The 22933-nt window shown below is 50.9% G+C and overlaps 1 protein-coding gene across 1 annotated transcript in view; it reads right to left on the bottom strand.

The window, feature by feature from the left end:
- Nucleotides 1–22933, bottom strand: part of FARS2 (phenylalanyl-tRNA synthetase 2, mitochondrial) — a 230832-nt gene that overhangs the window by 17374 nt on the left and 190525 nt on the right. Inside the window, exon 8 of the mRNA XM_045162344.1 lies at nucleotides 14306–14457. Coding sequence (XP_045018279.1) covers nucleotides 14306–14457 — 152 coding nt within the window. The remainder of the gene's footprint in view (nucleotides 1–14305; nucleotides 14458–22933) is intronic.

The following is a 22933-nucleotide window of genomic DNA, read 5'->3' as shown; positions in this document are numbered from 1 at the left end:
TGCTGAGAGCGACTGTCGCGAGGATGCAGAGAGCCCTCTGAAGACGTGACTGGGCCGCGGGGGCTCGGGGTACCCAATGCGTTTACCCGCGGGCCCATCTTCCTGTGCTGGCCTCTTCAATGACGAGCACCTGCATGGTCCAGTGCCTTCAGGAACTGGCTTCTTTTAAGTTGTTCACAACTGTGCAAATTTACTCTCTTATCTTGCCCTGGAGAGCAGGCATCCAAGGTCGGTGACAGAAGCTGGAGGAAGATGCAAAGGAGGAAGTTCTATTTTTTTTCTTTTTTTTTGACATTTAAAAAAATCTTCTTCCGTTCTTCCTGAGGTGCTAGGTTAGATTCTACACGCAGGGGCAAAGGCAGGATATATTATAAATCAACTCTCAGTGACTGCTTTAGATGGGGAAGGAATGACTTCAGATATTCCAAAAGGCTTTTAAAGTGAAAATACTTTGTTCAGAGTAAGAGTTCTATCTTGGAGTAAACCATCCTTAGCCCTTATTCCAATTAATCAGAAAGCTTAAACAACGGACAAGTGATTTTTAAAAAAGTCATATGAGGGATTCATGTGATTCAGAAGCATATTATACATGGATCATCCTGGATCAATTATAGCTCAAGCTTTAGCCTATACTGTTCTTCATTTACAGTTTCCTATACAGGTGTCTAAAGTATGTATTTTATATTTATGTGTGTTATAATCTGGGCTTCCCTGGTGGCTCAGACGGTAAAGAATCTGGCTGCAATGCAAGAGACCCGGGTTCAATCCCTAGGTCAGGAAGATCCCCTGGAGGAGGGCATGGCAACCCATTCCAGTATTCTTGCCTGGAGAATCCCATGGATAGAGCCTGGCGGGCTACAGCCATGGGGTCGCAAACAGTCGGACATGACTGAATTGACTTAGCATGCACGCTTCATGGTGGGGAGGAGGAGAGACAGCCAACACCCATATTTGATTTGGTTTTTCTGCAAGATATGAAGCAATGCAAAAGCTGCTGTGTTTCCTTTAAGTCCTGCCATGACCACCCAACAGCTGTGTGACCTCAGGCCAGTGACTTAAACTCTCCAAGCCTGAACCCTCCCCCGGTACCAGCATATAAAACGGTAGCTCACACAGAATAGGTACTCAATAGCCCGTGTCTGCATGCGCGTGCGTGCGCACCCACCCACCCACACACACATACACTTCATCCTAATTAAATTGCCCACGTAGGATTATAAGAACACACTTGAAAGACACAGTCATGAAAAAGCTCAACGTTATCTTGGGGATATAACCTTTAAAAACTCAGTCCAAGAGTGAAGTGGATAGCAGTAAAATAGAGAAGGACTTAAAAAAAAAAAAAAAAGGATTATTCAGAAACCCACCAGATGATTTGAGAGTTGATTAGAGACAAGTTATCTGAGGAAAGTACGCGACCCTTGGGCAGTCTGCTCGGAACAAGGGGAAGAAACCAAGTGAGGCTTCAGAGAGCCCTGTTGCAGCCCGACGCCCGGCCTGCAGCAGCAGACAGCGGTGCAGGAGCCACCCAGGCAGTCACGGTGAGGGACAGGCTGGTCCTCAGAGACCCTGCCTGACAGTCGGTGAAATCCACAAGTCCACACCTCCTCATGGCCCTACCCCTCACAGGCACCGCTCTCACTCACCCATCTGCAAATAAAGAACCAGACGTCCAGTAAAGAAGAGAGGGAAGGTAGGTCTGATACCCAATTTACAACATAACGTGGCCTGTCCCAGGCACCCCAGAGCTTCCTACAGGCATGTGTGCAAATGGCTGGATGAACTCTGAGCCAGTTCACTCTACCTAAGCAAGAAGAACCAACCTACTTTGCATTCCTGAAAATCCCCAAAGATACTCCAAATACACCTGACGGGATTCCCAGGTGAGAACAAACCTTCAAGAGTGCTCTAAATGCAGAGTACAAGCATTGTAATATTTCATATGCAAATTCCAGTAATGACTGAGAACAACACAAGCGTGCGTGCAATAGGGTAACATACCCACGGCAGGACAGGAGACACAGAGACGGAGCGCCGGCCCCTGGGAACACGCCCACAGCCGCACGAGGCTGGAGGACATGTGTTAGAATTAAAAACGCAACCATTCTGCTTTCGTAAAAAAGAGCTGGATGTGCTTCTATGAACCTCCTTTCAATTTTAGACTTTTATGTCGCTGCTTTCAAGGTAGATTTATGACACCAGGTTTTTAGATGACAACCAGTGGCTTGTCCAGATGAGAGAGAAGGCAGGCGAGGATGCAGGTGAGAACAATGGTGCGCGCTCCCTAGAGAGATGTCGTGAGGAAGCGGGGTTTCATCCCGAGGTGCATGGCTCCGCAGGCAGCCTCACCACTGCACGTGCTGCCCAGGGAGGCCCCAGCGTGCCCAGTGCCCTCTGGCCCCTGCATGAGTCGCCTGTTCACGCCACAGGGAATTTTATAAATTGGTGTAACAATAGACGTCTAAAATAGACATCTAATAGTTGATGTGCTCTGGAGACTACTTTATCATGAAATAGATTTTAAAACACCAATAGAGGATGGCAGAATTGTGCCACCTCCTGAAAATGACCAGTCTCCCTTGTTTCATGAACACTGACAGCAACGATCTTCCAGCCACTGACTTCACCAGATCGGCTGCGTGCTGAATTCCAAATCAGAAAACAAAGCGTTGGAATGAAGACTCTACAGGATCCACTTCTGGCCTGAATCTCACCTGAGGAACACAGACGCTGGGCCTGCCCCAGAATGGAAATCTCATCACATACTGCCTTACAAACAGATGTGCTGGCTGCAAGGTCCGGCATTCCTTCCCATTTTCTCTATCAATAACGTCACACAGCCTATATCCTAGACAATTTATTGTGCTCAGAAAAAAAAGTATACTGCAACTTCTTCTTGCGGTGTTAAAAAAATTCCTTCTCAGATCTCAAAGCCCATCACACATTTTTTTCTTTCATGATATCCTCAACTTTCTTTCCTGGTCTTCCAATCCAAAACAATTAGACCTTATGAAAGCAACTTTGTCATTCATTTTCATCAAGCAACTTAGGTGTCTCTTATGAGCATGCGCCTAACTACACACGTAACACAACACACAAACCTTCCAGCGGGAAGCTCTGCCGTTCTTGGCATGTAGTCAGTGCTTACTTCCAGCTACAATGCGCTTCTCCCAGAAGGAAAGCCAGCACTAGGATTCCGCCACCACCACCAGCAGCAGTGAAAACTACACACGTACATGCCAGCTCCTGCAAAGGAACTTGTAAGGTAGGTTCTGACGTTAATTCTGTTTTAAAGACAAACTCAGAGAGAGAGGGCAACTTAAAGTCCCACTGGTGACAAAGCCAAAACCTGAACTCGGGGCAGCCGTGAGGGCCCACGTGCTGCTCCGTGAGGCCTGCCGGCCCCTGTGACACACGGTCCTCTCCTCCTGGGACACGTCAAGAAATGAGGCGGAATACGACACAACCACATCACGCGTCCGCTGCAGGAAGACCGAGCTCCAGGGACCATGAGCGGTCTCAGGAGGGCGACGACACCCGAGAGGGCCCTCCGCTCACATCCAGCGGGGGCTGTTGAAACCTGCTTCTCCACCAAACACTCCCGTGTGATATTTAACAGAAACGGGTGCCTTCTCTTTACTGGGGGACGGGTGGAAAGGCTGATTTTAAAAACATAATGCCAAGGCCCAACTGATAAACAAATCTAAAACTTTAAAACTATTAATACCACTTCTTTCAAACGTGAGCGCTCAAGTTTACTGATGATAAAGAAGCGAAACCTCCTTCTAACCACAATTATTAGCCGCTCAAGGCAGCGTATCAACCGATCATAATAGCTGTTTTTCACAGTTGCTTATGAGAGTGTAAGCACGACTGAATGTAATTTTAATTAAACAAATCTGCCATTATGAGTACAATAACTGCCTTGCCATTTTTGCATTATGGCATGAGCTAAAAGAAAAAAAAATCCCCCTTGTATTGCAATAAGCAGAAAACCTATTTAGTAAGTAAAAGTATTGTTAAAAATAGTGTAACAGTATGATTACAATATATCAATGTGTAAAGTGGGTCCTACATTACAGAGTCGGACTTTACCCTGCACCTGGTCCAGCCACTGGGCAAGCAGAGCGGCCTGCAGGGGGATGTCCAGGCAGGAAGGGGGGCTCCATGCTAGGAGTAGGGCATGAAGGATGCATTACCACCACCCCTGGGGGAACCCCACTGAAACCTCTAAGACATGTCTGTTTCCTGAGGAACACTTGCTCTGCTTCGAAGGTTGGAGGGACCTTGAATTTTGGTTTCCTACTATTAGGATTTTTCCATCTTGCATATCTGTATTGATCTCCTTTACTTAAACAAGGCCAAGAATAGCTTCTGTTCAGACTAGGCTTCTCGAGGGCTTGGTCTGTTTAATACTGCCTGCTATATTCCTGCGGCAGACATGAGATGACATGATTTGGGATTCATATTTAAATAGGTTTTCTTGCCGGAGGAATCGTGAAAGGGAGAGGTTCAATATATAGGTATCCATTGATTGAATCTAGGTCAAAAACAATCACATCCTAAATATAACCGAGTCTTCCCCGCTTTTCCTGCCATATGTCCCTCCCACTTCTGTCCTCCTGTCCACTCACCGTGGGATGGCTGTTTCGGGTTTGGGAGGTGAGTGGAGGTGTGCGGTTGACTGCTAGAACCCTATCCCCCAGGTGGACCCGCGGCCATCCGGAGGAGGCCACCCCCACAGGGGGCACGCAGACCCTGCTGCACAGACACACCCGGAAGGACATGAGACCCAACCTTCCGGTGCCATTTCAAGAAATGTTGATCAAAGTATCATTTAAATTCTAAATCCTGCTCATATGCTTAGGTCCTAGTTTTCAGGCCATCCCCTTTCCTGAGCTGAGTACACTAACTGCACCCCTTTAAATGAATCTGAGGAGGCTTGTGTTCGGAGGACCCCCTCGCGCCGGGGGGCGGGTTGCTAACTACCGCAGGTCCTCCAGTGGCTTCACTGGATCCTTAAAGCGATCCAAGCAGGGAAGGAAGACAAACACGGGGTAACGGGAAAGGGGAACTTCCGGCAGCACGGCTTCAGAGGGAACGGCCAGACGGCGCTAGGAAGGGCGGGCCGGGGGCGGAGCACAGCCCCCGGTTCTCTCTGTGGTCCGTCCCCCTCAGCCCCTGGTTCTCTGTGTAGTGCGTCCACCCTCAAGTGTGTCCATGACATCACGCATCCTCTCATCACGAACGCTTGTGGAATAAATGTAAGTGAAAGCACGGGGATGAAACGTGAAGAAACCAGATGATCTGCAAGGTTTTCTGAACCGCAGCCCCTCGGGAGACCCTGGCGCCGCCTCCCGGACTCCATGGTGGCGCCTCGCGGCGGCTCCTCCTGTGGTTCCGCCACCACTGCGCCGTCCCTCCGAACCCCGCCCTCCCTCTCCCACCCCCGAGGTCTTCCCTGGGGCTCTCGCCTCCTCCCCCTCTCCTGTTCTAGAACTTACTGGGGTGCTAGTCCCGCCCGAGTGTAGATGCTAAACCTGGCCTCGCTCTCCGGTCAGCTGAGCTGTGTGTGCCCCCTCAGCCCAAGAGGTGCAAACTAATCAACTCACCTCCTCCAAAGGCCGCTGCCTCCTCCCCTCCCTCTGGCCTGGTCGGCTTCGGTCCTCCGGGTCCCACGTGCCCAGGGACTGTGCTTCCTCCCCCACCCCCCTGCTCTCTCCCTGGAACGGGCTCACCTTCCCCATAGATTTGGACCCTGAATATCTCCCCCACCAGCCAGCTTCTTCCCACGAGGCTCTCGCCCCGCCCAGCGTCTCAGCAAGGACTTACCTCCTCTCAAACGCTTCTACTGGGTTGGCCAAAAAGTTCATTTGATTTTTCCCACAAGATGGTACAGGAACGCCCAAACGAACTTTCTGGCCAACCCAATACATCTTTTTCCTATGACCAACCTCACCCCTGGCCAGCACGGTCGCCACAGGCAAGATGGAAAATCCTTCATAAACTGCAAACGGGTGAACCAGCTCAGTGACTCCCCACGTGCTCGATGAGAAAGTCCACAACTTTATAAGGGAGTTCAGGGTCTTTGTGATGGGGCCCACCTCCAGCAGTCCCTCCCCCAGCCCCGTGCACCCTGCATGCTGGTCAGTCTGGACTCCTCTCCCACCTCTGTCTTTCAGTCTTTGGGCAAGCCACCCACTCTGCCCTGGCCCCGTCCATGTCTAAGTCCTGTTTGCCTTCAAGACTCTACTGAACCACGATCTGCAAAGTTGCTTGAGCATTTAAGGCAAAGGGAGATGCAGCCCATCTTTGAAACCACGGTGGTGCACCGCTCATCCAAGACGCTTGATGGCACGTGGACTGCAAACATCATCTGAACAGACCTGCTATCAGACGGTGAGCTGCTTGAGGACAGGCGCTCGTTTCTAAAAATGGCTCTGATATTTCTGGACCAGGAGACTTGCACACAGCGAGGTGGCTCCCCTGCGCTAAGTGTTCAGTGCAGGTTCCCTGGAATGAATACCTTGCACCTAGACAGCGTTCATTTTTAGCCACTCCAGCTCAGAGGAGAAGAACCACTTCAAACTTGCACTGAACAGAAACACCAAGTGCCCAAGGCGGCCGCAGCTCCTCTCCATGCCCCTTCACGTCCTCTGACCAGGAGGCTGCTGGCTTCAGCCTGCTTCCTCTGCCTTCTTGCCTGCTTCCAGGGCCCAAAGCTTCTGGGACTCATCTGGTCTCCAGTAATGGAAACACACGTCCAAGGACCTTACATGCCGGGAGTTACACTGGCTTGTGGGGTCTGAGGAAGGACCGGGGAAAGGTCGGTGCAGCCGGGGCCCTGCACACGGTGGACCAGGACCCGCCCCAAAGGCATCCGCCTTCCACCTCCCTTCTCGGCCGCTTCCTCCGCTGGCTCTCTGCCCTCTCTGCCCTCTCCACTGCAGGAAACATGGCCAGCGACGGTTCCTGGCAAGACCACGCACAGCCCAAGCTCTCTCTAGTTTTCCACCCAAACCAGATGGAGAAGAGGCCCATCGGCCCAGCCTTGTGAAGTGCTCCTCTCTGGACCAGTCGGCCGGGTCCAAGGGCAGAGTCCCACTGGACCACTGCGGCAGCTGCCCTGTCGAGACAGTGTGCGGGGACGCAGGGGCTTCCGCGAAGGGGGACCGGGGCTTCCGGGAAGGGGGTCGGGGCTTCCGGGAAAGCGAGGCCGGGGCTTCCGGGAAAGCGAGGCCGGGCTTCCGGGAAAGCAAGGCCGGGGCTTCCGGGAAAGGGAGGCCGGGGCCCGCTTCAACTGTCACCCTGGGCAGGATGGTGCAGGGCATCATGGTTTGGGAGCTCCAGTCTCAAGAGATGGGAAGTTTCTCCACCTTCCCTGGGCAGAGAGCTTTTCTCTTCACCTCATCTTCCTTCATAGACGTTCCTCGTTCCTCGCATTAAGGCAAACAGACATACACATGAACCCGTCCTAATCTGACTCCTTGAATTTCTCTCCTGCCTTGTGATCGCTCCTCTTCCAATCAGAAGAGGGGTTTCCTAGGTAACCGTGGATAATCTGCATACTTCTAACCCCCCCTCCCCGCCCCCCCCATCAGCTTCCTGATCCTGGGAGCTCAGAGTTTCAAAATATATTTTATACAGGATATGACCAACCTTCTTCACAAAACTCCCCCCACCCTCTTTCTTTCCTTCCCTTTCTCTATCTGAACATTTGGTCCAAACCACACTATTTTTAAACCAGTGGTTTACTCACATCCCAACTTATTGCGACCTAATTCTTGTTTCTATATAGCAATCCGCACCACACTTTTCTCTCCTGTAAGAAAAGAAACCATTGTTAACTGAGAGGTAAACGTCTGGTCATTTAAGCAGAAAATGTTACCAACTGGGTGCGTTTTGGGTCTACATGGAAAGAGGTGTCAGTTATATCCTGAAAAAAAATATAACATAGAGATTTTTTTTTTCTTTATGGTGAATCAATTTCATCAAAATTTCTTAATTGAGTACTTTGTTCTAAAGGCCAAAGAGAGTGGAAAGTTCAAGGCCTACTGCTTGGCGCTGATTTACAGAGCATGGGTGGGAAAATGTATAAACATACGGCGACGGAGCAGTTGCTGAAACAGAAGAATGTGCTAGAAACGCTGCTTCTACTATAACCATAGACTTTCAAAACTTGCACACTGGCTGCATTACCAGACAGATGATCCAGGAGAAATCACCATATTTAATGAACACTAGGATAAGAGAAGGACTTCCCTGGTGGCTCGATGGTAGAGAATCCGCCTGCAATGTGGGAGACCTGGGCTCGATCCCTGGGTTGGGAAGATCCCTTGGAGGAGGGCCTAGCAACCTACTCCAGGATTCATGCCTGGAGAATCCCATGGACGGAGGAGCCTGGTACAGTTCACGGGGTCACAGAGAGTCAGACATGACAGTGAATACGCATAGCACAAGGTAAGAGATGATTCCGGTAAACCTCTGTGCACACCTAGACCACAACTGTCATGTCCGGTATAGATACTTCACCTGCCTAACTTCCAAGGTTAGGGTCCTTCCTCATCTTACTATTGCCACTTCCTTTCGGGAGCAGTGAGGGCTAAGAACAGTGGCCACATCTCTCAAACACAGACTCCAAGCACTTCTGTGAAGTGTTCTTTCTCCTCTGAGAAATATTACACATGAGACATCCTATAAAACAGTTCTGGAAGATGACTGGCATTCTGTGGATTTTGTCCTCATCCCTGAATTGTGCACGCATGGAAAAGACGTCTGTGTAAACGAAACTTAGGACCGACCCGGAATCCCCAGCCCTTGTTTGCTGTGTAACCGGCAGGGAAAAGACCAGGCAGGGCCTGGGCGAGGCTCTGCACGGCCGGTGGGGAGACTGGGCTCAGACAGAGGTGGCAGCATGGCGACGCCCATGGGGCGGGCCAGCTGTGCGCAGGCGGGACACGCAGGGCCCCACGGGCTCCACAGCCGACGGTGTGCTGGCCGTGGGGCGGGCCAGCTGTGCGCAGGCGGGACACGCAGGGCCCCACGGGGCTCCACAGCCGACGGTGTGCTGGCCGGCGCCGCGGGACGCGATGGCAGCCATGCCACATTCAGTGGAGTGTGCTGGTTTGCACAAGACACCCTCTGGGGCTTCCAGAACACCCCGAGGGGGCTCTGCTGGAGACAGACGTGTGTGAGCAGGAGGGTGGAGACCCTGGGGACGGTGGGACGGAAGCCCCTTCGCTTGCATCCCCAGCGTCTGAGTCACAAGAGGCTCTGTGATGGGGACCCCTCACCTGCACCGCACTGCCCTGGGGAGTCCTTGTCTCCTTCACGGGACTCTCAGGACATTCTACCTTGCTCTCTCCTCACTAGACCCTGATCAAATTCTTTCGATGATAACACCCTCTCAGACTCCAAACTACACCTGAACAAATGATCACAGCGACGCTATGGACTACTAAAATGAAGCGAAACAGAGACAGAAACTCCCACAAAGACCGGCTGTTTCCACTGGGTTTTCTAACTCCCCCATTCCCCGTGTCCCCCTACACCTCGCATCTCAGATTCTGCCCCGCTCTGGACTCAGAACCAGACTCCACTTCTGAGAGGCGGACCCGCAGAAGCCCTGGGCCAATAGTGCTCAGCAGAACACGCAGACTGTCCTGCAAGGATTCTGCCCCAACATCCGGGGCTCCCACCCCAGGAGCGGCCTCCGTGCTCCCTCAGGCCAGCCTGAGCTGGGCTCCCCTCCACACTTGCCTGGATGGCTGTCCCAAAGCCCAGATCCTCTGTGACCGCTGGTCTGCCCTGCTGCACGCCTCCACCTGCTCCTGACTGCCAGGCCCGCTATCAACACCCCAAAGGCAGATGCCCAAATGGCGGGACCACTGGGCCCACCTGTGCCCATCACCGGTCCTTCCCCATGGAGGGGCCCTTCCTCCCGGGGGTGGCTGCCCCCTGCCTTTTTTGGTGCATCCTCTTGACTGCTGCTGGAGCCTCAGATTGACCAAGTTAAGGAAAACAAGTCGCCAGGAGACACTGGAGTCAGCTGCCTGGAACCGCCCCAGCCGGCAGGTCTCGGCCCAGCCCAGGGTGACATTGGAGCCCAGAGGCGCTGGGGGCACAAGAGGCTTGATGGTTTTTCAGGAGGCCAGCCAGGTGAGGCCCAGGTCTGCAGGGCATCTCTGCTGCTCAGAAATCTGAAGTTGACTCAAAAAGGTCTCACCAGTGTATCGCGGAGACTTCCTTACAAATACAGACCCATTCTTAGAGACTCAGTTCCCAACTCTGTAGTGAGGGTAAGGGCGTGGTGATGCTCTGTACAATTCTGAGGCAGCATTTGGATTCATGCGCCTCGTGGTCACCAGGACAACATCACCAACTCTGAGGACCGTGGCACACAGGCCGAGTCTCCATGGGGTGTGGAAAGTGAGGTGACAGACAAGGGGACTGGCGGTGGGGGGCGGGGGAGGGCCGACTCCCACCGCGGGCCCTGGGCATTCATCTGGGTGGCAGCCAGTGGAAAGAAGTGACCTTGTGAACTGAGATAACAACTTTAAAGACCCAGCGATGGAAAGCCTTTCTCGTAACTGTCCCCCATGACAGGGGAGAGGGGAGTTCTGCTCCTCATTCCACCCCTGCGAGCAAGACAGAGACCTCCTGTCCCCACACACACTGCCTGGGGAGCATGTCTTAACTGGCGTCCCTCTGATCGCTACTGTGGGGGTGAGACAAGGCACCACAAAGGGGTGTGAGGCACCCTTTCCTGCATCTTGGAAAGAGGGCGCTCAGTCCCCACGCTTACAAAAAGGCGCACAAGGTGCCAAGCACAGACACTGCTGGAGAACTCCCTGAAAAGTGCCAACGGCAAGTTCCGAAGGAGAGAGGGGCTTCCTGGTTAGTTTCCACAAGGGCGTGGGGTGGTGTGGCAGGCGGCTGGGGATGGGACGCCGCTGGCCCCGCCTCCCCGGCGTCCAGGAGGCACTCGGGTCCCTCCCTGCTCTGTGCACGTCTGCTCCTCTGGGGTCAGGTCAGCCTGCAGGGGACCCCCAAGAATCCTTCTGCAAACGGCGAGGTCCTGGGGGGCGCGTCGGAAGAGGGGGGTTCGGGGACTGAACTAACTGTGTTCTATAGTGTCTCCCGCTGGGGGCCAACGAGGTGCTCTCTGATGGCGACAGAACACACCCCTCCCTGGCTGCTTTAAAAAGAAGGCTTGGGGACGGAGGGGAGAGAAGGGATCGGGGAAAAGAAATACCAGGCTAAAAATAATTTTCTTTGAACTGTGTTCCAGGCTGTCTGAACCACAACAATAGACGTTCTTATACTCATGCCACCAGGCTTGCGATAAAAACGAGGGAAGGGCAAGTAGCCAGCGGAGTTCCAAGGCCGTCTCCTTGGCACTGCGTGCTATTTCAAGGGGACGCGTCTTCTGATGCGCTCTCCAAGATTAGCTGGAGCGGGCTTCTCACTGCCGGCCCATCTTTAAGTTCCGGTAACTGCGCTTACTCGGCTCCGTCTCTAGAAAGATGACCAGAGAGGTCAGCCCCCCTGCTGGCACTGTGCGCAGCATCACCTTGGCATACAGCCCGGAGACCAGCCTGTGGACAACGGAGCCCGGCCTGCCAGCATCCATGCCGCTGGACGGAGTATTTGTGTGTTTTTTTTCTTTGTGATAGAAAATTTACTCCTCAAGTTGCTAGAGGACGAGGCTCCATTTCAGAGCGACATGCTGTGTGAACTCGCATTGTTTTCTCTCTAGAATCGGCTTCACCATCTGGACCGACCGCCAAACCCAAGCGGACTAGCTCTACTGAGGTTGTCCTCTGTCTTAGGAAACAAGATGGGTTGACTGTGGAAGTTACTGGTTGATACTCGACCACCTAGCAATTATTTTAGAACGCGGCGGTTTTCAAAGCATGTCACACAGACGGACTAATCTTGTGTTTGCGGCAACCGCTGTAAGACGGTATCCGAGCTCTCAAGTGGGCAGAGGAGGAGCCTGCGGCCTGGCGGCCCAGGACCAGGGATTAGGGCGCAGAGAGGCGGGAATCAGGGCGCCCGAGTCCCAGCTCTTTCCGCCAGACCACACGGCCTCGGCTTCCAACGTCATAAACCACCTCCGGTCATGGAGTAAAAGCCCCTCGAGGGAGGGAGGGAGGGTGGATAGGCACCCACCAGCCATGAGGCCGTGAGCCTCCTCCCACCCCTGAGAACACTGAGAGCAGGCGGAGGGAGGCATGGGGCCCTGGGCCCCGCGGAGCCTGCGTCAGGGGGCCGGCAGGTGAAGACTAGGACACGACTGAGCCAGCGGCCAGGGGCAAGCTGGGAGTCCCGCAGGTGGAGGACCGGGAGGAGGACGGCAGCGTCCCCGTGCAGGTTCCGAAACCGTGCAGTGAGCCCCTCTGCTGAGGATGCTCTTGCTTGGAAGGGGGGGCCGGTCGGTTTAGGGCGGCCCCCTAACTAAACCAATGATAGGTTCTTGAACCAGCAGCGGCTGGTCCACAGCCTGCTCAGACCCCAGGAAGTGGCCTGGCGCGCAGGGCTCCACCCGGCATGTGGGGTGACGGTTCACTCACTGAGCCTGCCTCCCCCCAGAACTGGTGCTGGTATCAGAGAGAGGACAGGCTGGAAGAGCCTTGGGCTGAGGCGGCGGGGCGGAGAGCGACTGTGTGTTTAACTGTGGGAGGCGCTGAGATGCCGAGGGTCTCCGGCCTCAGACCTGCGTTGGTCTGAGTAGCCTTCAGCCCTGACTCAGGCGCACCCTAAATAGATCCGTTTGTCCTGAAGAGTCACCATGAGGGACTACTGTGTCCTGACGACAAAGCAGCCTAACAACCCAGAGGTGTTTTTACAGAAGCTGAAGGTCTCCACCAAAGGGTGCTGACTTGCATTAATTGGGACTGGGGGGCGTGTCACTCACAAGATGTCAAAGGGAGCCCCCCCAGCTCAGCCCTCAACCTCGTGCAAAGAGCGGGTTCCAAAAATCCAACACATTCAAATATGAGGGACAAGAAGCAATCACATGCACACCACTGATGCACCAACTAAAATACAGGGAAGGAAGAAAAAGGGAAATGGCAGAAAAACTTACTGACGGGAAGTCAGAGAAAAATGCTGCCATTGGGTCACATGAAATTTCTGGCCAAGTATTTTGCAGTGAATTTTAAAAATCAAATGAAGCAATTTATTTAAGAAGGAAAAATCACAAAGCAGAAATGACTCCGGGAAGAGACAGGAAGAAAACAGGGAGAACTGAAATATGAGCTTGAAGAACTTAGAAAAGGTGGGTGTGGGACAGAATACCTGAATGTGGGCAAGAAGAGGCCACAGAAGACGGCGGTGGGGGAGGTAACAGTGGGGGGAGCACCCAAGACCAAGTGGAGAGAGAAGTTTTTCAAACATCAGAGGGAAAAATAGCAGCCCGAGGCGTCGGACAAACGAGGGCTGGAGGGCATGTGTGGATCCCCAAGGGCAGGATCAGGAGAGAGCCTTGTTGATACAATTCAAGAAAACTTTCCTGAGACCCAGGAGGCAGCAACCTTGATTAGAGAGAGACAAGGGTTCACACAGTAGCAAGAGCAGGTTACAACCGAGAGGGATCCTGACACAGTTATTAAACTTTGAAGACAAAGAATTCTTTAGGAAGAAAAGAAAAAAAGATCAAGCCTGGCCTCAAATTTCTTTATATCAACTTCAACTTGAGAAGACAACTGAGCAACATTTACGAGACCCTGCTCGCCCCAAAAACGGGCGAGCCGAGGACCTGACATCCACCCAAGCTGCCACGTGAGTACCGACATAGATGGAGACACGGTGCTGAGCGTGCAAGCGCTCAGGGAACACCGCCTCCCGCAGTCCTTGAGCACACTTCCAGACGCACACGGAACTCCTAGGGCGCAATACGGGTCTTGGCGTGTGGTATGTGCTTAATAAACGTTCACTGAGAGACCAACAAAACAGCTTTCCCGACAAACTGCTTTCTCGGCTCCATTTCCTCAGTACCCAGAATGTGAGAGGGTAAGAAATCACTTCCCAAAACAACACCGGAAAACTCCAAGATCTTTAAAATCTTCTGTTTCATATCCTTTGTTTACTAAGGCAGGAAAGATGAAAACCGCATCTTGAAAGACTTTCAAAAAGTACTGATATAAAAGAGTTTTCTGATATGCTTAAGGTTCGCTATAAATTTAGATCACATTTGTCTCTTACATACTATGTTGCAGCAAAACTCTATTACATACTTGCACATGCTATTTGTCACACAGAACAAAGGGTAAGCCAGAGAGCGTTTTTTTTTTTTACTTACTTTGGATGTTCAAACTTGTCTATAAGATCAACTTTTTCCACCAGGTCTCCTCCAATTGTTCGGACTAAGTCATAGAAATCGTTCTCCGTGTAATTCTCGCGAGGTAGCCAGAAGGAGATGTCGTTGATCACAGCAGGGTATTTGCTGAGAGGCTAACGAAATGAGAGAAGAAAAGACAGACTGATTTGTTGGCTGGATGTCAATGTTTGAGTGTTTTCAAGGCAAGTTTCACTTGCGCTAGTTAGAAAATGCCGGCAAGACATTGCTTCAGCTCTCGAATGTTCAGGAACAAAACGAACTTAAAAGGTGAGTCAGTATCCAAAATTACAAATGCGCCTGTGAATATCCTTATCACATTCATGTATAACGTTACCATATATTATACTTATATAGCCATTCATGTTCAATTTAGTATAAAGCAATCTGAATACGTCATACTTCATTTTTTTTTCCATTTGAAAACTAGAGGAGAAAAGTTCACATCTAATTAACAAGCAATTCATTAACTTCCTGTGATACTTTCAGGAAGCCATTTTAATAGAGAAATAAGTAAGGGCCTGTCAGAATTGATATTTCAATTAGTAATGTCATTATTTGTTAGTATTTCTAATTATTAAGGGAATACTTCTAATTGTTAATTATGTAGGGAGTTATTTTTCAAATTATGCTTCTAAGGATGTGATAGACACAAATGTAGCCATTCCTCCATTTTATCCCCCTCTCTTCCGAGTTTATTAGGGGTCACTAACTAGTTCATAATATTGGATACAAATTTAAAATTAGGTATTTTTAGAAGTTATCACATTTGTTTACACAGCTTAAATACATACATCACAAATACATATCTATATATTACTCATATATATACACACATACGCATAGATAGTCGTGATGGAAGTCTGTTAAGGTACTTCCACAATAAAAAATGTCTCCTTAAATGCTTCATTATATACCTATGAAATCTATACAACTAAGGAAATATCTACTAAAGCTATAAATTTGTTAGAAGAACAAGTTTATACATCGATTTACACCAAGCCTGATATCACTATAAACCCACTGATGAATCACTGATTTGAAAAAGTATACAACTTTTTAAACAGAAAAACCTCTGAAGAATGTCAGAGGTTTGAAGTACTCAAACATAAATGATCTCAACTTGCAATATCAACAAAGCTGTCAAACAAAAGCATTGGTTCGGAACACACATTTCAAACCAACATAATAAAACTACCATCCAGGTGCTCCTGACAAAGTACCACTGCTCCTGAAAAACATCCTGTTTTTTTCAGAGCTGAGATGCTGTGATAAACGATCTGCAGGTTAAGATAACAATGCGAGATGAAGGGAGGTGGCTGGTTACACAGTGCTTTTCCTTTGAATGGTACCCTTCTGCCACTTCTAAGGAACATGGGGATTTAGGGGAATTAGTTAAGAGGCAGAGGTTGTCAGGAATAAGTGTGAAATCTCTTCCACGACAGACATGGGAGGAGGCACTGGCTTCAGGAGTCCAAGAACAACAGTCAGCGTGACAACAGCCAGAATGTAAGACACTACAAAATATAGGGTTTATATTACCGTAAATACAGGTGTTAAACCATGGAGGAAAACCCAGACCCTTGTATTGCAAACATAGTTCAAGCTAACAAGAGGTAGCAAGTTTAAAGCAGCGACGGCAGGTGCCTTGCGAGCTTGGCAAGTGTGGAACCCGAGGCTTTCACAGCTCCTGACGGCTGACCCTCTCTCTCGCCTCTCTTCCTGCAGGTTAATGAACATCTTTTCTTTTCTCTCCAGTGGAAGCGTGTGGGAGGCAGACTTCAGAACTGACCTGGCTGAGACACGCCCACGCAGACCATCTGGTGAGGCTGAGACCGCAGCGTCACGGTGTCTCCGCCCAGCTGTGCCCTTTAGCAATGATAACATGTCTGCCGTCGGGCAGAGCTGCTTCTGCACAGGGAATCGGTCTCTTCTTCCTGGCTGCATGGAGGCTTTCTTCTTGAGCTTGGAGGTTCTAATGAGGCTGGGCCTGCACTCGTCTTGGTTTATTCTGCTCAGGACTCAGCGTGCGCCTTCACCCAGATGCTTCATGTCTTCATCCATGTCGGTAAGTTCCAGCCACGACTCCTGTTTTTCTCTTCCAGAACCCCAGTGCTCCGCGTTGCACGGCTTCTCAATCTACCTTCCGTTTCTCTTACCTGACTGATTGCAGGTTTTTAATCTTTAGGTATTTGTGCTCTGTGCTGGGTGTAATTCTTTAGTCACAGCCTCTGAGTTACTCATTCTCCTTTCAACTGACTTCTGGTCTCATCTGTTTCTCTCTCTCTTTTTTTTAATCTCTATTTCAGTTAATTTATTATTCATTTCTAATATTTCTAATTTCTTTTCCCCATATGTATTTACACTTCATTTTTTGCCCTTTATTCAGAATTTCCTCTTCTTCGTCATGGTCTTGAAGAACTAAAAAGCCTCTTGATGAAAGTGAAAGAAGAGAGTGAAAAAGTTGGCTTAAAGCTCAACATGCAGAAAACGAAGATCATGGCATCTGGTCCCATCACTTCATGGGAAATAGATGGGAAAAGAGTGGAAACAGTGGCTGACTTTATTTTGGGGGGCTCCAAAATCACTGCAGATGGTGATTGCAGCCATGAAATTAAAAGACGCTTGCTCCTTGGAAGGAAAGCTATGACCAACCTAGACAGCATATTCAAAAGCAGAGACATTACTTTGTCAACAAAGGTCCATCTAGTCAAAGCTACGGTTTTTCCAGTAGTCATGTATGGATGTGAGAGTTGGACTATAAAGAAAGCTGAGCACCAAAGAATTGATGCTTTTGAACTGTGGTGTTGGAGAAGACTCTTGAGAGTCCCTTGGACTGCAAGGAGATAAAAGCAGTCCATCCTAAAGGAGATCAGTCCTGAGTGTTCATTGGAAGGACTGATGCTAAAGCTGAAACTCCAATATTTTGGCCACCTGATGCGAAGAGCTGAGTCATTTGAAAAGACTCTGATGCTGGGAGGGATTGCGGGCAGGAGGAGAAGGGGACGACAGAGGATGAGATGGTTGGATGGCATCACCGACTCAATGGACATGCGTTTGGGTGGACTCCAGGAGTTGGTGATGGACAGGGAGGCCTGGCGTGCTGCAATTCATGGGGTCGCAGAGTCGTACACAACTGCATGACTGAACTGAACTGATCTCTTTGAGGACCCTGGGCGTGGGGGAGGGACCCCGGGGGGCTGGCGCCTCCACCGTCTCTGGAGGAACAGCTGTGGAACCTCGAGGCGGCTTTGCTGAGCCTTGCAGCCGAGCGTCAGGCCTCGGTCTTGGCCCTGCTGGGTGTGTTCACGCGTCTGAGGAGACTGACCGCACAGTTTCCTCATGTGTCAGACGGAGATGGTGCCTACGTGAGCAAACTGCGGTGAAGACACCAAGTAACACTCGCAGGCGCAGCCTTCTTCGCTTTTTTGCGCAGCTCAGCAGGCGCACACCTGTGACAGCCGTCCAAGACCCCGCTGCTAAAGGGACTGGGGTAGGGGAGGCGGTGGTGGTTTAGTCGCTCAGTCGTGTCTGACTCCTGCGATCCCGTGGACTGTAGCCCATCAGGCTCCTCTGTGCATGGGATTCTCCAGGCAAGGATGCTGGAGTGGGTTGCCAGTAGGGGAGGGGCTTGTCTAAAGAGGGAGATTTTGGTTTAACGGGGCTCCCCAGCCCTAGCTGGCCCCTTGCTCCAGGCTCACCCCTGCCCATATGCAGAATATAAACGTCTCCACGTACCTGCTAAGGTGAAAACCTCACAGGCGTCCTTCCCATTACCCACGATGAAGCTGTAACTGTTCAGGAATGCTGTCTATGAAGGCCACCTCACCCGTCCACGGTAATGCAGCCTGGTGCAGCGTGTTTTACTCTAGGGATTGGTTTCTGCACCAACACCTCCCTCTCGACTGGACCGCCCACCTGTCTCCTGGTGTTTCTCAAGGAGGGCACAGGTTACCTTCCCCACAGGGAAGGTCTTCTGCTTTAGTCAGCGATTATTCCCTCAACCTCTGGCTTCTTCCCTTTAGGCAAAGCTAGTGTGATGTTTTTTTCCATTTAAAGATTATTGTGACGGTCGTTCTAACAGGGACGGGCCCGCTTCCCCGTCGGCTTGCCACAGTTCTGGAATCGCCGCAGTGACGTCCGCTCAGCTTCTAGCCACGGCCACGTGCGGGCAAAGTTCACCCTGTGTGGTTCGCCCGGGCTCGGCCTGTCCTCCGAGAACACAGCCCTGGCCCTCGGTCTTGATGGTGATCACGCTACCGATGTGCCGCCCGTGGGTGCCGTGCGCCGGGGAGGGTGCTGGTGCTTTCCTTGCTGACGGACGGTGCGCTCCCGTGGCGCGGCCACCTTTCCTGTTCCCATGGCGTCCACGGGGACACTGTGGCTGACAGACGTTAGCTGCTGTGCTCCAGGTCGACGAGCCAGTGAGCAGCAGGGCCAAGGTCAAATGCAAGGCCAGGCTGTGCTCTTAACCCCCATGCTTTAAGGCCTCCATTTAAAACAAGGGTTTCACAGGAAGCAGCTCAGCTCCTTAGTACTGTTTCCAGAAGCAGTCTGTTCAGCCCAATTAATAACTGTGTAAATAAGACCAAAGCTAACATGTATCCCTATGGTGCCCTCCATGACATTTCCTTTTCAAATGACTCATTTAGCTTTTCGATTCATTATCTCGACTTACAAGCACTTCCAGTCTGTTTACTGTCTATGCGCTTGTGATCTTATCTAAATGAACTTAAAAACCGGTCTTTCCTATAAAACAGTGTGCATCACCAATGACTTTCCCGTACATGCAAGTGACAGCCCTGACTACAATTCCATCTACTCAATTTATAATAAAAAACGGCTTCTTGAATTTGGCTGCCAGGTGTGGTGCTTGACAAGTTCAGGTTGTTCTCACTCAAGGCTCCATGCTGCCTTGATGTTTACAGATTTCGTCGCTTTGCTCCAACAGTTTGTTTTTGATTCTGACTTAATTTTGCCGAGCGCCGGGAGTGCACTATGCTGATCGGAGGCAGGCCCGGCTCCCACTCGGGAACTTTTGTTCTGTGACTTCCCCAAGAAGCCACGTGAGATCCACCGAGTTCTAAGCATGCTTCCAACCTTTAAGGAAGCCTCACATGTTTGTTCTTATCTTTTGACAGAATTTCAGTTAGATACGAAAATTCGCAGGAAACAAAAAATTTCCACAAGGAAATCACACGGAACAATGCAGCCCTTCTGGCAAATGTGGAGTGGATTAATTGAGCATGTTTCTAAACCATGGCCCCCACCTATCCACTGACATCCTTAAGAGCAGAAACAGGATCTGAGGTCTTTTTGAATCCTCTCTGATCTACTTTCTACTTTCAAGCTTAAGAATTCTTTATTTGGAACTTCCCTGGTGGTCCAGTGGTAAAGAATCCACCTGCCAATGCAGGGGACATGGGTTTGATCCCTGATCTGGGAAGATCCCACATGCCGTGGAGAACTAAGCTCATGTGCCACAGCTATGAAGCCCTCAGGCTCAGAGAAGCCCCTGCAGTGAGAAGCAACCAGAGAGCAGTGTCCACTCGCCACAGCGAGAGAAAGCCCTCACGCAGCAGCAAGACCCAGTGCGGTCAAAAGAAACAAACATATAAAAATCTAAAAAATACATTTATTTAAAACAAATCAAATGCCGCCAAGCATTAGAAACCAAGGATGGCTTCCGCCACTGCGGGTAGGCAGGAGGGAGCACAGCACTGCACGCGGCCCGTGTTCTCTGTGGGACAGAGGGGACCCGGGGCGAGGTGTCAGGGCCCTGCCTGAACACGGTGGTTCTTAGCTTACGAAACAAGGGGGCAAAGGAAGCCCCAGAAATCTCTGTTCAAGTGCAGTTTCGTCTGTGCTTCTGGTTAAAGCACTGTAGGGGGAGGGGCCTGCAGCCCAGACCACTCCCTCTGAGCATCGGGGGAGTGCTGACAGAGAAGACAAGTGCTGAAAATAAAAGGGCATCTTTCAGGGGAGATGGAACATTTCTCAAACTGACTGTGCAGCTGGTCACACATCTCCATGAATGTGCTAAAGCCCACCGAACTGCACAGGTTTAATGAGGAAATTGTATAGGATGCAGATTACATCTCCATAAAATTGCTGTGAAGACAGTAAAAATCATTATGAAGACAATAAATTTATTGCTATGAATAAATAGATGCATCAAGGGAAGGGTCTCTAGAACGGAAAACTTCTATCTCCCACTCAGTCTCTTTATTTCATCTTCAGAACTTGTCAAAGACATCATTTCTTACGTTCACTTTTTTTCCCTCTGGTTTTGGGGAGCAGGGGCTGCTCTGTCGTGACGTGTGGACTTCTCATTGCCGGGGCTTCTCGTTTTGTGGAGCACGGGCTTCACTGCTCTGAGCCACGTGGGATCTCTCCGGATCAGGGATTGAACCTGCGTCTCCTGCACTGACAGGTGGATTCTTGACCCCTGAGCCACCAGGGAAGACCGTAAACTCACTATTTTCAGGTTAAAAGACCGAGCCTTCCCAACGCCAGCACTACTTCTGAATTCTAGCTGGCCCTCTCAGAGAAGGTTTGCACGGTCATTTAAATCTTCCGTTAAATTTCTTGGCTTATCTTCACAGTCTTACATCATCACTGTGTTTTAAGTGAGGTCACATACAGTTTAACGATGACGACTGTTTCCAGGTAACCATGTTCACTGGGGGATGGGTATTTCCCTTCCTTACACCTGAGGTGAGTGAGTGGGGGCTACAGATTAAAAAAAGAAAAAGACATAATGGGAAAATAGGTGTGTTAACCCTCGCCCCACACTTAACCTGGAAGCAGCGTGAGCTCTAAGCACAGCCCGGCTGGCCTGCTCCCAGCGCCGGCTGCATCTCCCATCACCGCCCGTCCTGCAGGTCCCCGTTCTTACAGGGCTGGATGTGGGAGGGCCGGGAGCTGGGACTTGACCTGGCTCATGCAGAGCTGGCCTTTAGGCTACTCTCCACTGTTCAGAGGATAGTGGGCAAAACGGACACCAACGTCCACCACTTGAGATGTCTGACTCCCAGCGGCTGCTGCTGCTGCATCGCTTCAGTCGTGCCCGACTCTGTGCGACCCCATAGACGGCAGCCCACCAGGCTCCCCCGTCCCTGGGATTCTCCAGGCAAGAACACTGGAGCGGGTCTGGCTCCCAGCGGCTGCTGCTGCTAAGTCGCTTCAGTCGTGTCCGACTCTGTGTGACCCCATAGACGGCAGCCCACCAGGCTCCCCCATTCCTGGGATTCTCCAGGCAAGAACACTGGAGTGGGTCTGACTCCCAGCGGCTGGTCCAAGCCTGGAGAGAAGATCACACTTCAGGCCTTTTGCAGGGCAGACTCCCTTAGACCGGACCTCCTTCCGCCCCTCCTCTCCTGTCCTCTCCCCACACACGCACGTGTTGGTATTTCTGCCCGATCCCGTAAAGCCAAAGAACCAGCCCGGGGCAGACCCCCACCCTGTGTCTGTGAAACTTTTTCTCCATCGTATTTGACCATAGAAACGTCCAAGGGAGGTGCATTTGGGCAAAACCTCTGAAAACATTTACGGATTTGGTTTTTCCAGAAAACAACCTAATATTAACTCTTGGCAGAAACAGATATGGAACAAAAAGCTAACTGTGAGGACCTAAATTTTTCAGAGAAAACCTGGCAGCTGCTCTGGGCCGGTGGGGGGTGGGGGTGGGCTGGGGGGCTGGGAGAAGGGGATGGGATCGGGTGGGAAGACCCCAAGATACAAAAAAACTTGGGGGCTTCCTGGGGATCTATGGTGTTCTTATTCTTCCTACACAAACATTACTTTCCAAATATTAGATACAAAGAAAATGAAGGAAAAAATGGTCTCTATTTTTAGTCATTTACCCAGAGAAATTATGCTAAGAGGAAAACAAGGGCCACAGTTTGTGTGTCCGCATTTTAAAAGGAAATGGTTTCTTCTGTATTTAAAATAAAATTCCACCTGTTAATATTAGATTCTATTTCAGTAACAGAAACAATGAGTTCAACTTCTCCACATTAGGGAGAAATGTGAAGCGTTATTTTCTTCCGCAACAAATCCATGCGAGTCGAACACTGTTTACAGAGCAGTGCCCAGGGCAGGTGTGACGGAGGCCTGAGTTCCGGGTACGTGGATGGGCTGAATGTGGTCCTGATGGAGGCGCCCCGTGCCCTGTTTATAGCGCAGTGCCCAGGGCAGGTGTGACGGATGCCTGAGTTCCGGGTATGTGGACAGTGAATGCGGGTCCTGATGGCGGCGCCCCGTGCCCGACTCAGGTGCAAGCTGGCAGAAGGTGCACTGGGCTGGTGCCAGGGGAGAAGATGGCCAGTGTTGAGCAGCTGCCCTCTCTGGCTACTTGGGCACAGAGAGGAAACATACCGAGCTCAGTTAACAACGAATTTCCCTCCCGAAAAGTGAACAGAATACTCCATACACTGGATCGCCATGAAGGCAACTTTCGGGATTTCTTCCCTTCTCCCCACACCATCCTGTGCTCGTCACCACACAGGACACGAGGTTTTCCAGGCTCGCGCGCCCGTCCTCACCGTGGGGCCGGTTGTGCGGTATGGCCCGGTCAGTGTGGATGGGGCG

This window comes from Bubalus bubalis, chromosome 2, assembly GCF_019923935.1.
Source record: "Bubalus bubalis isolate 160015118507 breed Murrah chromosome 2, NDDB_SH_1, whole genome shotgun sequence".
NCBI lineage: Eukaryota > Metazoa > Chordata > Mammalia > Artiodactyla > Bovidae > Bubalus > Bubalus bubalis.
The sequence above is the reverse complement of the archived record's forward strand: the minus strand, read 5'-3'. Positions and strand labels throughout refer to the sequence as shown.